General features: G+C 46.9%; 1 protein-coding gene across 1 annotated transcript; it reads left to right on the plus strand.

The window, feature by feature from the left end:
• The first annotated feature begins 3417 nt into the window (after positions 1-3417).
• LOC147117801 (leucine-rich repeat-containing protein 14B-like) lies at positions 3418-12960 on the plus strand. The gene is made up of 2 exons (XM_085989114.1): positions 3418-4426; positions 9856-12960. Exons 1-2 carry the CDS (start codon positions 3522-3524, stop codon positions 10499-10501), a joined length of 1551 nt encoding a protein of 516 aa, XP_085845240.1. The 5' UTR covers positions 3418-3521; the 3' UTR covers positions 10502-12960.
• Positions 12961-14351: the final 1391 nt, after the last annotated feature.

A 14351-nucleotide genomic window follows, 5' to 3' on the forward strand; every position in this document is an offset into this window, starting at 1 on the left:
GGTTCTCAAATCGTGCCTCCCAGCCCCTCTTGCAGTCCGGTCCTTTCCCCCCGGCTGCGGCTGACTTCTCCGCGGTTTTTTTAATTTTTATTTTATCCCGCGCCTCGCGGCCTCGGTAGCTGCCCGGCCTTTTTCCCCGGTCGCGGTCGAGCTCTCTCTCGACGCTGTTGCGTCTCCCAGCCCGCTTGCAGCCCGGTCTTTTACACCGGCTGCGTTTGCATTCACCGCGGCTCCCGTGCCTTACGCTGCCCCAGTCTCAGCGCCTCTGGCCCCGGCTTCTGTCCGGCTCTTTTCCCCGGCCGTGGTCGAGTTCTCCGCCCTTATATCCTCCGTTTTTCCCTCCCCTACTTCACAGCCAACGTGGCCGACTTGCTGCTCGTCGCTGATCGGCTTACCCACCACCGTGATAGAAGGGATGATCACTGCCTGTTGCTGATGGAAGGCTTCGTGTCAGGATTCTTCCTTGCTCTTCAGACCCGAGTCTTTTCTCAGCAGGATGATGAGGGCGGATGCCTCTTCTCGACGCCCATTAAACTGCCTTGGATATATCTCTGCCGCAGGGTAAGATCGTCATCGTCGCCACTGTTAAGTCTGTGTCTTCTAGTTATTGTTAATAAGAATCACTGCACACAGACCACAAGAGTGAATTCAACAGGCCTTTACTAGTCGGAGGTCAGGCTGAACTGCCCAATAAATCATTACACAGCACTTATATACCGGTGTGGTCACCACCGGTATTACAGTATACAGCAGCCAAGATAAAGTAGTGCATCTCTTAAAATAGTTCTCTTAAAGGTGGAACGGTTACATACACCACACATCCCACCGCGCTCTCAAACTCCATCACATCGCTCTCTCAAACTCCATCCCATCGCTCTCTCAAACTCCATCCCATCGCTCTCTCAAACTCCATCCCATCGCTCTCTCAAACTCCATCCCATCGCTCCCTCAAACTCCATCCCATCACTCTCAAACTCCATCCCATCGCTCCCTCAAACTCCATCCCATCGCTCTCTCAAACTCCATCCCACCGCTCTCTCAAACTCCATCCCATCGCTCTCTCAAACTCCATCCCATCTCTCTCTCAAACTCCATCCCATCGCTCCCTCAAACTCCATCCCATCGCTCCCTCAAACTCCATCCCATCGCTCTCTCAAACTCCATCCCATCACTCTCAAACTCCATCCCATCGCTCTCTCAAACTCCATCCCATCGCTCTCTCAAACTCCATCCCATCGCTCTCTCAAACTCCATCCCATCTCTCTCGCAAACTCCATCCCATCGCTCTCTCAAACTCCATCCCATCTCTCTCTCAAACTCCATCCCATCGCTGTCTCAAACTCCATCCCATCGCTCTCTCAAACTCCATCCCATCAATCTCTCAAACTCCATCCCATCGCTCTCTCAAACTCCATCCCATCGCTCCCTCAAACTCCATCCCATCACTCTCTCAAACTTCATCCCATCGCTCTCTCAAACTCCATCCCATCGCTCTCTCAAACTCCATCCCATCGCTCTCTCAAACTCCATCCCATCGCTCTCTCAAACTCCATCCCACCGCTCTCTCAAACTCCATCCCATCGCTCTCTCAAACTCCATCCCATCGCTCTCTCAGACTCCATCCCATCACTCTCTCAAACACCATCCCATCGCTCTCTCAAACTCCATCCCATCGCTCCCTCAAACTCCATCCCATCGCTCTCTCAAACTCCATCCCATCGCTCTCTCAAACTCCATCCCATCGCTCTCTCAAACTCCATCCCATCGCTCTCTCAAACTCCATCCCATCGCTCCCTCAAACTCCATCCCACCGCTCTCTCAAACTCCATCCCATCGCTCTCTCAAACTCCATCCCATCGCTCTCTCAAACTCCATCCCATCGCTCTATGAAACTCCATCCCATCGCTCTCTCAAACTGCATCCCATCGCTCTATGAAACTCCATCCCATCACTCTCTCAAACACCATCCCATCGCTCTCTCAAACTCCATCCCATCGCTCTATGAAACTCCATCCCATCGCTCTCTCAAACTCCATCCCATCGCTCTCTCAAACTCCATCCCATCGCTCTCTCAAACTCCATCCCATCGCTCTCTCAAACTCCATCCCATCGCTCTCTCAAACTCCATCCCATCGCTCTCCCAAACTCCATCCCATCGCTCCCTCAAACTCCATCCCATCGCTCTCTCAAACTCCATCCCATCACTCTCTCAAACTCCATCCCACCGCTCTCTCAAACTCCATCCCATCACTCTCTCAAACTCCATCCCATCACTCTCTCAAATTCCATCCCATCGCTCTCTCAAACTCCATCCCATCGCTCCCTCAAACTCCATCCCATCGCTCTCTCAAACTCCATCCCATCGCTCTCTCAAACTCCATCCCATCGCTCCCTCAAACTCCATCCCATCGCTCCCTCAAACTCCATCCCATCGCTCTCTCAAACTCCATCCCATCACTCTCTCAAACTCCATCCCATCGCTCTGTCAAACTCCATCCCATCACTCCCTCAACTCCATCCCATCGCTCTCTCAAACTCCATCCCATCACTCCCTCAACTCCATCCCATCGCTCTCTCAAACTCCATCCCATCACTCTCTCAAACTCCATCCCACCGCTCTCTCAAACTCCATCCCATCACTCTCTCAAACTCCATCCCATCACTCTCTCAAATTCCATCCCATCACTCTCTCAAACTCCATCCCATCGCTCCCTCAAACTCCATCCCATCGCTCTCTCAAACTCCATCCCATCGCTCTCTCAAACTCCATCCCATCGCTCCCTCAAACTCCATCCCATCGCTCCCTCAAACTCCATCCCATCGCTCTCTCAAACTCCATCCCATCACTCTCTCAAACTCCATCCCATCGCTCTGTCAAACTCCATCCCATCACTCCCTCAACTCCATCCCATCGCTCTCTCAAACTCCATCCCATCACTCCCTCAACTCCATCCCATCGCTCTCTCAAACTCCACCCCATCGCTCCCTCAAACTCCATCCCATCGCTCCCTCAAACTCCATCCCATCACTCCCTCAAACTCCATCCCATCGCTCCCTCAAACTCCATCCCATCGCTCTCTCAAACTCCATCCCATCGCTCTCTCAAACTCCATCCCATCGCTCCCTCAAACTCCATCCCATCGCTCCCTCAAACTCCATCCCATCGCTCCCTGTTGTACTCCATTGTGGAGAACTCGCAGAAATATTGAGTAGATCAATTGGATTTCTGCATTAAATTTCCAGGATATGGTTCCCCAGCGGATACTGCAGTGCTGAGAACTCAGTCAGTGTGAATGGTATCACACTTTCCCTGACCTGTCCAGCCAGTTGCTATTAAAATAGACATGAGCTTGAACACATGACAGCAATGACACCCATCCAGGAGAGAGCATCTGATACCGTGCAGCTGCTGCTAAAAATATACGACACTGAATGTGGACGAGGCACGCAGCCTCTCAGACCGTCGTGAGTTAACTTGGGGAAGGCGCAGAAAGCTGCAAACCTAACGGGACCGAGGAATAATGAGGACCTTGCGGTTCATCAGTGCCCAGGCCTTGGTATCAGATGTTCAGATTGCTCAGAAAAGCATTGTTTATGTGGCACAAAACCTGTACCCTCTGCTCTTCAAAGCTAGCTATTTACTGGAGCAGGCTGCAGTGGTCCACGACTTGGTAGAAAAGTGGCCGTTAGTGGAATTTAGCATCGGAAAGCTCTTGGGGAAGACAGCAGACTGCGAGGAAGATCTCTGCAACAGGACCTGTCAAGTTTGTCTGCAAGCATGTTTAACAGGACTGAAGGACTATGTTCTGAACAGTTCAGTGACATATTCAAAGAGGCTGAAAGTGGTCGATCTAACGGGCCTCAGTGATACTGAATTTCAGGCTTGTGATTGTGGAAAGGCCTTAGGGAGGTGGGGAAGAACGGAGTTGATGGCAAGGACATGTTTTGATTTGCTAGTGGAGATACAAACCCGTAAACTCGATGCTTTGGTGTCTGATATTTCAATTGAGGTTTTAATGAATGTGTTTGTGACACAGCGGAGCTATGAAGTAGTGGTTCAGGCCTTGTTGCTGAGGATGCAGTGCCCGCTGAAGATCAGATGCGTTGAATTCAGGGCCGACAACCTGGCTTTGAGGAAATTCTTTTACATCATCAAACTGGTTAAGCCTGAGGCTCTACAAAAGTTGGAGTTGGTCCACAACGTTCGCCTGGAAATGGAACATTTTGAATTCCTCCTGAGCCAAGTGCCGCTCCCACTGCTGAGATCACTGACACTCCCAGCAAGAACCTTCGATGTACGCAGAATGACGCAAGAGGACGAACCTCTGCTGGTGACAATCGGCGAGAGGCTAAGCGAGATGACATTTCTTACAGAACTGAACCTGGCTTTTTCCACTCTAACTGGACGAATACGCAAAATACTCAGGTAGGGTCCGATGACCATTAAATTCAAGAACATCTCTTTCGATCGCCTGAGGGGGTTGGAGAGGAAATATTTCCCTTATTGGCTCTGGGTTTTTCCTCTTTTTTTTGCCATTCCCAGGGGATTACACAACTGCGAGGGGAGTGGGGAGTAGGAAGTGTCTAGTCATGAGGCTCCACCCAGCATGCGTGTGGAGCAGGATTGATGGACCAGCTGGTCCTTTCCTGCCCGTCAATTTTGTATGTTTGTATGTTTTTCGAAGGTCTGATTATTTCATTCATTGCCAATGTGCCTCCCCCGAGCCAGGGATTTTGAGCCCTTAATGAACTCATATGAAGTTCCTCCCTTCACTATATTAAAGGATACATTAACCTATCTTAACCATTCACATGGTGATATTACCACCAGTAATTTCTACCCACATCTATATTATATGAAAAATCCTACATCTGCACACACTTCCTGTCACCTTTTGCCATTATAAATTCCTATGTCATTTATAATGGAAACTGCCTATTATTCTGTAATTACAGCCTCCTGCTGGTGGTAACACTATGGACATAGGAATTTATACAGGAAATATAAAAATTAGGACAGCATTTATGACTTTAAAATATGGACTGATTTACATTTGTGTGCCATGGATGAATTGTCGCACTCCACTTGAAGACTACATCGGTGTCAGCCGTGGCTTGCACTCTCGCCCCGGTGTCAGAATGGTTGGGGTTCCAGCCCCACTCCAGCAACTTGAGCACAAAATCTAGGCTGATACCTCAGTGCAATACTGAGGGAGTGCCGCACTGTCGGAAGTGCCGTCTTTCGGATGAGATGTTAAACTAAGGCCCCGTTTTCCCTCTCAGGTGGATGTGAAAGATCCAATGGCACTATTTTGAAGAAAAGCAGGCAAGTTGCTTATAGGAATCTCGGATGTAATGCTTAAGTTATCCACTAGATGGAGACAAATGCAAAGGGATTATATTTACTAGTCTTAAGGTAAAATTGCATTATGGGTAGAATGACATCATAGCATCCTCCATGTTGTTTTGCTCGTGCAATAAGAAATACCAGTGCATGCCTGTAGCTTGTAAGAGCTCTGTTCTCTCCTTATTCTGTGTAATTAAAAGTCAAGTTTTGAGTTCCTGAAGTCTCACTTATCGTAGTTATTTGGACCTTACTACTCGGATATAATATTTGGCGACGAGGATTAACTGTTTCAACTTGAAGAAGGGAAAATACAAGAACACTGCATCTGAATCATGGCTACTCGAGTAGGAGAGATTTCTGCTTTTGATGTTCAAAATCAAACATGGATAGAGTACTGTGAGTTATTGGAGCATTTCTTTGTAGCAAATGATATTGTCGATGTTGGAAAAAGGAGAGCTATTTTGCTAACTTCGGTGGGAAGCCTGACATATAGTTTATTGAGAAACTCATGCAGTCCTGCAAAGCTTGGAGATAAATCATTTACTGAATTAGTGGACTTGCTAAAGGAACATTTCAATCCCAGACCAAGTGAGATTGTACAGCATTTCAAATTTAATTCACGGAACAGGATACCGGGAGAGTCGGTGTTGGATTATGTAGCGGTGTTGAGAAAACTGGCACATGAGTGCAATTACGGGAACAGCTTGAAAGACATGCTGAGAGATAGGCTGGTTTGTGGGATAATGGATGCTCGAATGCAGAGGAGATCATTGTCCGAGACTGGGCTTACATATGAAAAAGCATTGGAACTTGCTCAATTAATAGAGACAGCGAACCGAGATGTAAAAGAAATACAAGGTTGCGACTGGTCTACTACAAAGCAAGTTGCAGGTCAGACGCTGGTGCACAAGTTAAATATGAGTCATACACCACAACGTGCACATTTAAAGGCATGTTATAGATGCAATGGAGATCACCTGGCAAGGGAATGCAGGTTTCGGGAGGAAATGTGCCACAAGTGTGGGAAAAAAGGACATAAAATGGGCATGCAGAGCAAAAGCTACCCTGGAGGTATGCAAACCAAAAGGGGGAGAAAAGCAAAACCTAGTAAGAGAAGTGAAAAAACAGGGAGCACATCACATCAGTGGAGAAGCTGAGGAAGAAGACAACGTGTTCATATTGCATAGTATGGTAGAGGACATTTCTAAAGTGGATCCTATCACTTTGCAACTGATAGTAAATGACACTAAGGTCAACTTTGAGGTGGATACTGGATGTGGTGTTATCTTAATGAACAGGGAGGAATACACAAAATTGTGGAACCGTGCAAAAGTTCCAGAGTTAAAGTCTTGCTCTATGAAGCTTAAAACCTATACCGTTGAACGAGTGGCAACATTGGGTACAGCTATTGTAACTGTGAAACACAGGGACACCGTGGAACAGCTACCTGTCGTTGTAGTATCGGGTTCTGGTCCAAATTTGTTAGGTCGGGGCTGGATAAAAGAACTTAAATTAGATTGGGGAGCAATAAATCAAATGGAAAGAGGCAAACAGTTGTCTTTGCAAGACGTGTTGATTGAACATGAGAATGTGTTCAAGGAAGAACTTGGAACATTTAATGGCCCCCCAGCTAAGATTTATGTTTACAAAGCGGGCAAGTACCATGGGAACGCAGATGCCTTGAGCCGCCTTCCACTACCAGGTACACCTATCCGTGCAGCTCCAGAGGACAGAGTTTTGATGTTGGCGGACATGGACACGGCAATTGTGACCGCAGAACAAGTAAGGACTTGGACTGGTAAGGATCCAGTACTGTCTAGAGTCCGAGAATATGTAATGAGGGGTTGGCCACAACATCTGGAAGGGACTGATTTCACACCGTACAGTGTCAGGAAGACAGAGCTGAGTGTGCAGGATGGTTGCGTGTTGTGGGGAGCTCGAGTGATTATTCCACAGCCAGCACGACAGTCTATCCTAGTGCAACTACATCAGTGTCATCCTGGAGTTTCGCGCATGAAAGCCTTGGCAAGGAGTTACTTGTGGTGGCCAAAGCTAGATGAGGAGATAGAAAATCCAGTCAAGACATGCAGCACTTGTCAAGTACAAAGGAAGGCACCAGCAGCGGCTCCACTCCACCCCTGGGAGTGGCCGGATAAACCATGGAAGAGATTACTTGTAGATTATGCGGGTCCATTCATGGGAAAGATGTTCCTCATAATCATTGATGCACATTCCAAATGGATGGATGTGTATCCTGTAAATTCTGCTTCATCTACAGTTACTATAGACTGCCTGCGTAGGAGTTTTAGTAATCGAGGGATACCGGAGATCGTAGTAAGTGACAATGCCACGTGTTTTGTGAGTACAGAAACAAAAGAGTTCATGAGAAACAATGGCCGATCCATGTATCCCTTTTGAAGTTCTATCCTTGACTCCTGATCTTAGGTACGTCTGGCCATTAGATTGTGTTGAACTTGCTCGTTCTGTGGTCGTTGTCCTTTGGGGGCACTGTGACTTCCATATCCTGGCTGGATCATTAGCGAACACCAGGTCAAGATGAGCACAGCCTCTCATGGATTCCTTGACACACGTGGTCACGAGGCAGTCATACATGGCATTTACCAACTCTGACTCTAAATCACTTGGGTTTTCCCAGTTAATATTTGGTCTCTCACATTACAACAGTGACTCCACTTCAAAAGTACTTCATTGACTGTAAAGCGCTTTGAGACGTCCGGTGATCGTGAAAGGCGCTATATAAATGCAAGTCTTTCTTTTCTTTCTTTTCTCTCGTTAAAATAACTTGCCTGCCCGCTCATGTCTTCCCTAACTCTTCGTAGATTGATACATTATCCTCCTCCTCATGCTGTCCTGCAGGTCTGCAGCATACCCCTAGTGTCAGCTTGGATTTTTTCACATTTGAGCTTTTGAACCAGAGTAGCTCAAATTGTAGCTTGACCCTCTCCCACGGGGTCAGTTTCATTTACCTCCCAGGTATCCTGGTCATATAGCTTAGGGAGCATGTGAACTAGAGCCAAAAAACAATTTCTTTAAACATAGGGACATTTAGTGAAACACACAACTGGTTTCTCAGACCAATCGAACGACATGACCCTTTCCTGGAATCCTTGTTGCATAACCTGTATTATTAAAATGGTATCATCACACAAAGGCAGGCCTAAGGCTGAACTCTCAGGCCGAAGTCTCACTATTGCAGTCATTTAATACCAGGTGCTGTGAGAGAGCTACTGGCAGACCCAAAGCACCAAGACAGCTGGTTCACAAAGTCCTAACCTTTATATCTGACTTCCTGACTGTTTCAGGGGAGGAGACTGTTGTAAACCCTGGGGTCCCACTTCCTATTATTTGGCAATGATGGCATCTCTTAATTAGACACATTTTTACTCCTAATTGCTCCCTCCAGCAGCCAACACTGGCTAGAATGGAAGCAATAATGCTGGGAATACACAGCAACAACAACAACTTGCATTTATGTTGTGCCTTGAACATAATAAGCTGTGCCAAGGCCCTTCATAGGAGCGTTATCAAACAAAAATTGACACCGAACCACAGAAGGAAATATTAAGACAGGCCAGACATTTTGTGATCATTATAAACACTTAGATGGGTTAAAGACATAAATGTTTCATCTACATAGTATCATTGAAAGGGTTAAAAAGAGCTAAGATGAGGGGATTAAGGAACAGAGCATATATCCAACCATATAAGGAATTGGTATGAACAATGTCCAGAAGGAAAGTCTGGTGTAGTCGTGGCCAAAGTGCACAAACCGTGAATCACTAACTGAGGAATGTATTGAGAGATAATGTATGGGGTCACAAGACCAATGCACACAGGTCACAAGAATTTGCACCCGAAGCCAACTGTATGATGAAAGAAATGTATACGTGTAATGCACCTAATTGCAAACAGTAGCCACGACTCAGAACAAAACCTGTATATAAGGCAGGAGATTTTCAACGCTCGGGGAGCATTCATCCCAGGATGGGTGTCTTCCCTGTTGACTTGTAAAGAAAGTTGCTTTACTGAACGAACCTCCGGACTCCGAGTGATTGATTGGGAATAAGGTGGACCTCAACCCTTTATATTAGAGGGTCCGTCTCAGGGAGAAGAAGCTCTCCCGGTTTACTCTTACAATCATTTTCAGGATATACCCTTAAATCGAGGCCCCGTCTGCCATCTCAGGTGGACATTCAAAATCCCATGGCACTATTTCGAAGAAGCGCAGGGGAGTTCTCCCTGTTGTCCTGGCCAATATGTATCCCTCAACCAACATCACTAAAAAAACATTATCGCACTGCTTTTTGTGGGATCTTGCTGTGCACAAATTGTCTGTCACGTTTCCTACATTACAACAGTGATTACACTTCAAAAAGTACTTCATTGACTGTGAAGCACTTTGGGACGCCTTGAGGTCGTGATAAGTTCTTTCATTCTTACGTTGAATTGAAATGTGATTTTTTCCCCTTCATTTTATATCTCCGCAGCCCTTTAAAAACTCCTCTGCGTTCCCTGGATGTTTCCAGCTGCTGCCTGAATCACGCGGACATGGCCTACCTGGCCAACAGTCTGCATGCTGAATACCTGGAAGTGCTGGACCTGAGCGGGCACAGTGTAGCTGACCTCTTCCCGTCGACCTTCTTCAAGCTGCTCGGCCGCGCGTCCCGCACTCTGAGGAGCCTGACTCTCGAGGAATGCAACATCGGCGACGAGCATGTCAACCTGCTGATGTTAGCCGTGGAGCCCTGTAAAAAGTTGACAGAGTTCAGCTTCCTGGGGAACCCGCTCACATCAAGATCCCTTTGTCGCCTCTTTGAACTGTTCACTGAGCTCCCCAAGCTTTGTAAAGTTAATTTTCCAGTTCCGAAGGACTGCTACCCTGCAACTTTTATTTATCCACTCACTGATGAGAATCTGGTGAAGTATGATAGGGAGAGGTTTGAGGAGATAAACCACGAATTAATGTTGATATTGTCGCAGGCCAATCGACACGATATTGCTGTATCCACTCCACTGTTTGGCATTTTTGATTCCAACATTCAAGAGACTAGCAATGAGATTAGTGTCGTAATGCTTCAGTCTTTCACAGATGCTATTTCCAACTTTTTAACTGCTTTGAAAAAAGTGGATTAACACATTGGGGAAACAAAGAGATGATAAAACATGATTGCTTTATTGCTTATGCCCATAAAACAAGCGGGGTGGGGGGAGAATGGGAGACTTATTTTTATGCAGCGAATTGTTACGATCTGAAATGCACTGCCTGAAAGGGTGGTGGAAGCAAATTCAATAATAACTTTCAAAAGGGAATTGAATATATATTTCAAAAGATAACATTTTCAGGGCTCCGGGGAAAGAGCAGGGGGAGTGGGACTAATTGCATAGCTCTTTCGAAGAGCCGGCACAGGCACGATGGGCCGAATGGCTCCTTTCTGTGCTGTATGATTCTACGATTTATATGATATGATTTTTCTCCACTTCTTCGGAATCCGGTAACTCCTGCTGGGGTTTGGTGTCTCGGTTGGCAGCTGGCCCCAGAACCTTAAAAAAGGGGAGTCATCTTTTGATGTGTGAAACTAGACAGAGTGTCAGCAACCTATTAGGCCATGGGAAGCATCGCAGCTGAGCGTGATCCTGTCCTTTTCCAAACTTTGCATGCACACACACATAGACACAGGCAGACGCACAGACACAGACAGACGCATAGACACAGGCAGACGCACAGACACAGACAGACGCACAGACACAGGCAGACGCACAAGCACACACACTCCAGGATGGTTCAAGGGATACCTAGTTGTCTTGTCCCTTGCCTGAGACCAATTGTAGTATCACTACCACCATCTAAGCTGAGATCAACTAACACACACAGACCAGGGATAGAAGCTGGGACCTTCCTGGCTGGTGTGGCTCAGTTCCTCGCTCACCGACTGAGCCAGTGAAGAAAGTGTAAATTATTTTAACTTATCTGTTTTTATTCTTGCATGTCTTCATTATTTTCTCTGGGAGGGAATGGCCTTTGTCATTGCAACAGAGCAACTAGTCTGAAGACTTTTCCTTTCTCCTTGCGGAGAAGTGCCTAGCCACCAGATCAGCAGTTCATGGTGCGGGGAATCACGACAACAACTTGTATTTATATAGCGCCTTAAATGTAGTAAAACGTCCCAAGGTGCATCACAGGAGCGTTAACAAGCAAAATTTGATATTGAGCCTAATAAGGAGATATTAGGTCACAAAGAGATAGGTTTTAAGGAGCGTCTTAAAGGAGGTAAGAGAGGTAGCGAGGCAGAGAGGTTTAGGGAGGGAATTCCAGAGCTTAGCTAATTGGTCAATGCTGCCAAATGCCATCAACCATTTCTGTATGCCTGGCACACCTAGCTGGCAATGACCATGGGGAACTGCCTTAGCAGAGAGGCAGGCGTAGCACTTTGCCATCTGTTGCACAGAGCTGGCACATTCAGTGACTAACAGTCAGCTGTGGCCTGACACTTAACTGCACCTACTTGCAGCTATGCTGCAATGTTGACCTATGGGGAAGGTGCAGTGGAGAGGTCCAGAGGACACCCCTCACGGCCTCAACTTTAACAGCCATCGGGCAGGAGGCCAGATGCTGGGCTGCTCTGTCACTTACGTGCAGACTCATACTCGTACCTTGGGTTTCCTTTCTCATCATTCCTGCCTGTCTCTTAATTCCCTGCCCCATCAGCCTTGGCAAAAACTGTTAATAAGTTAAGATGCTTCTGAGGCTAGCTAAAGGCATTCAGAAATTTTGCACCCTTATTGTGACATTCTCCTTTAACTGTGTCCATCTCTTCACGTTTGATTTACACGCAATGGATTTTAACACGTCCAAATTGGCATTAATGAGGAAGTATTGATCTCAAAATTGGGGCGGTATCGCAGCAGGACTGGCTGCTGCCATCTTTAAAGGGGCTTACCTCTGGGCAGTCGAATCGCCTGCCTGTTTCAGACGACGGGTCCTTAGAGCATACAAATCAGGGCTCTATGACTGAAATAAGGCCCTGACTGCCATTTCAGAACAGAACTGAGTGATCAGTGTGCACATTGACCAGTTTTACTGGTGGTACAGCAGAAGAGGCCCCAAAAAGGTAAGTTTTAACATTCATTTTGTGGGGCCAGGTAGGACAGAAATGCTCCTCTGGGCTCCTCGAGAGTTGGGATAAATGGTTCATTCTCGGACTGGCAATCAGTAACTAGTGGTGTTCCACAGGAGTCAGTGCTGGGTCCCCAACTCTTTACAATCTATATTAACGATTTGGAGGAGGGGACCGAGTGTAACATATCAAAGCTGGCAGATGATACTAAGATGGGAGGGAAAGTACTGAGTGAGGAGGACATAAAAAACCTGCAAGGGGACATAGACAGGCTAAGTAAGTGGGCAGAGATTTGGCAGATGGAATACAATACTGGAAAGTGTGAGGTTATGCACTTTGGCAGGAAAAATCGTAGAGCAAGTTATTATCTTAATGGTAAGGAACTGGAAAGTACTGAAGTACAAAGGGATCTGGGGGTCCTGGTGCACGAAACTCAAAAGGTTAGTATGCAGGTGCAGCAAGTGATTAAGAAGGCCAATGGAATGTTGGCTTTCATTGCTAGGGGGATAGAATATAAAAATAGGGAGGTATTGCTTCAGTTGTACAAGGTATTGGTGAGACCGCACCTGGAATACTGCATACAGTTTTGGTGTCCATACTTAAGAAAAGACATACTTGCTCTCGAGTCAGTACAAAGAAGGTTCACTCGGTTAATCCTGGGGATGAGGGGATGGACATATGAGGAGAGGTTGAGTAGATTGGGACTCTACTCATTGGAGTTCAGAAGAATGAGAGGCGATCTTATTGAAACGTATAAGATTGTGAAGGGGTTGGATCGGGTGGATGCGGGGAGGATGTTCCCGATGATGGGTGAAACTAGAACTAGGGGGCATAGTCTTAGAATAAGGGGCTGCTCTTTCAAAACTGAGATGAGGAGGAACTACTTCACTCAGAGGGTGGTAGGTCCATGGAATATGCTGCCCCAAAAAGCTGTAGAAGCGACATCATTACATAAATTTAAAACAGAAATAGACAGTTTCCTAGAAGTAAAGGGAATAAAGGGTTATGGGGAGCGGGCAGGAATTTGGACATGAGTCTAGGTTCGGATCGGTCATGACCCTGTGGGTAGTGGAGCGGGCCCAGGGGCCGTGTGGCCTGATCCTGCTCCTATTTCGTGTGTCTAATTCTGTTAGATTCAGGAGATGGTTCTGTGATAGTAGATTGGCGGTTAGGATCAGATCAGCCATGATCTTATTGAATGGCGGAGCAGGCTCGAGGGGCCGATTGGCCTACTCCTGCTCCTATTTCTTATGTTCTTATGTTATGTTCTTATATGGGTGGCTACTGCTCCGGCCTCCCTCATCCCCATGATTGCGATCCTCTCCCTTCCCCTTTGCCCCCCTGGATTCACCTTGCTGTTGCCCCGGGCTCCCCGAGTCCCCTGTATCACCATTCCCCCGCCAGACTTACTTTGCTGCCGGATCAGCAGTCTCTGGGCAGACTGATATTGCTATGGCCCAAATCCACCGAGCAACTGCGGGACAACACCCCTCATAGCATATCGGTTCGATTTAATTGAGGTCCGGGCCTCAAAATGGCTCCAGCCTCTTGACTCCCAGCACAGGCAAGTGTCTGGTGTGTCCAAAATTTAAAATCTCCTTCAATGTTCCTCTTCCACCATTAATTTAATCCTTAGATTAAAATCATGGAATCTTACAGTGCAGAAGGAGGCCATTTGGCCTATGGAGCCTGTGCTGGCTTTTTGAAAGAGCTAGCCAATTAGTCCCACTCCCCTGCTTTTTCCCCATAGCCTAGCAATTCCACTTTGAAAGTTATTATTGAATCTGCTTCCATCACCCTCTCAGGCAGTGCATTTCAGACCACAACAACTTGCTGCATTAAAAAAAATTCTCCTCATCTCCCCCCTG

The sequence above is a fragment of the Somniosus microcephalus genome, chromosome 5 (genome assembly GCF_052327205.1).
Source record: "Somniosus microcephalus isolate GS21.2 chromosome 5, FLI_Smic_1.0, whole genome shotgun sequence".
NCBI lineage: Eukaryota > Metazoa > Chordata > Chondrichthyes > Squaliformes > Somniosidae > Somniosus > Somniosus microcephalus.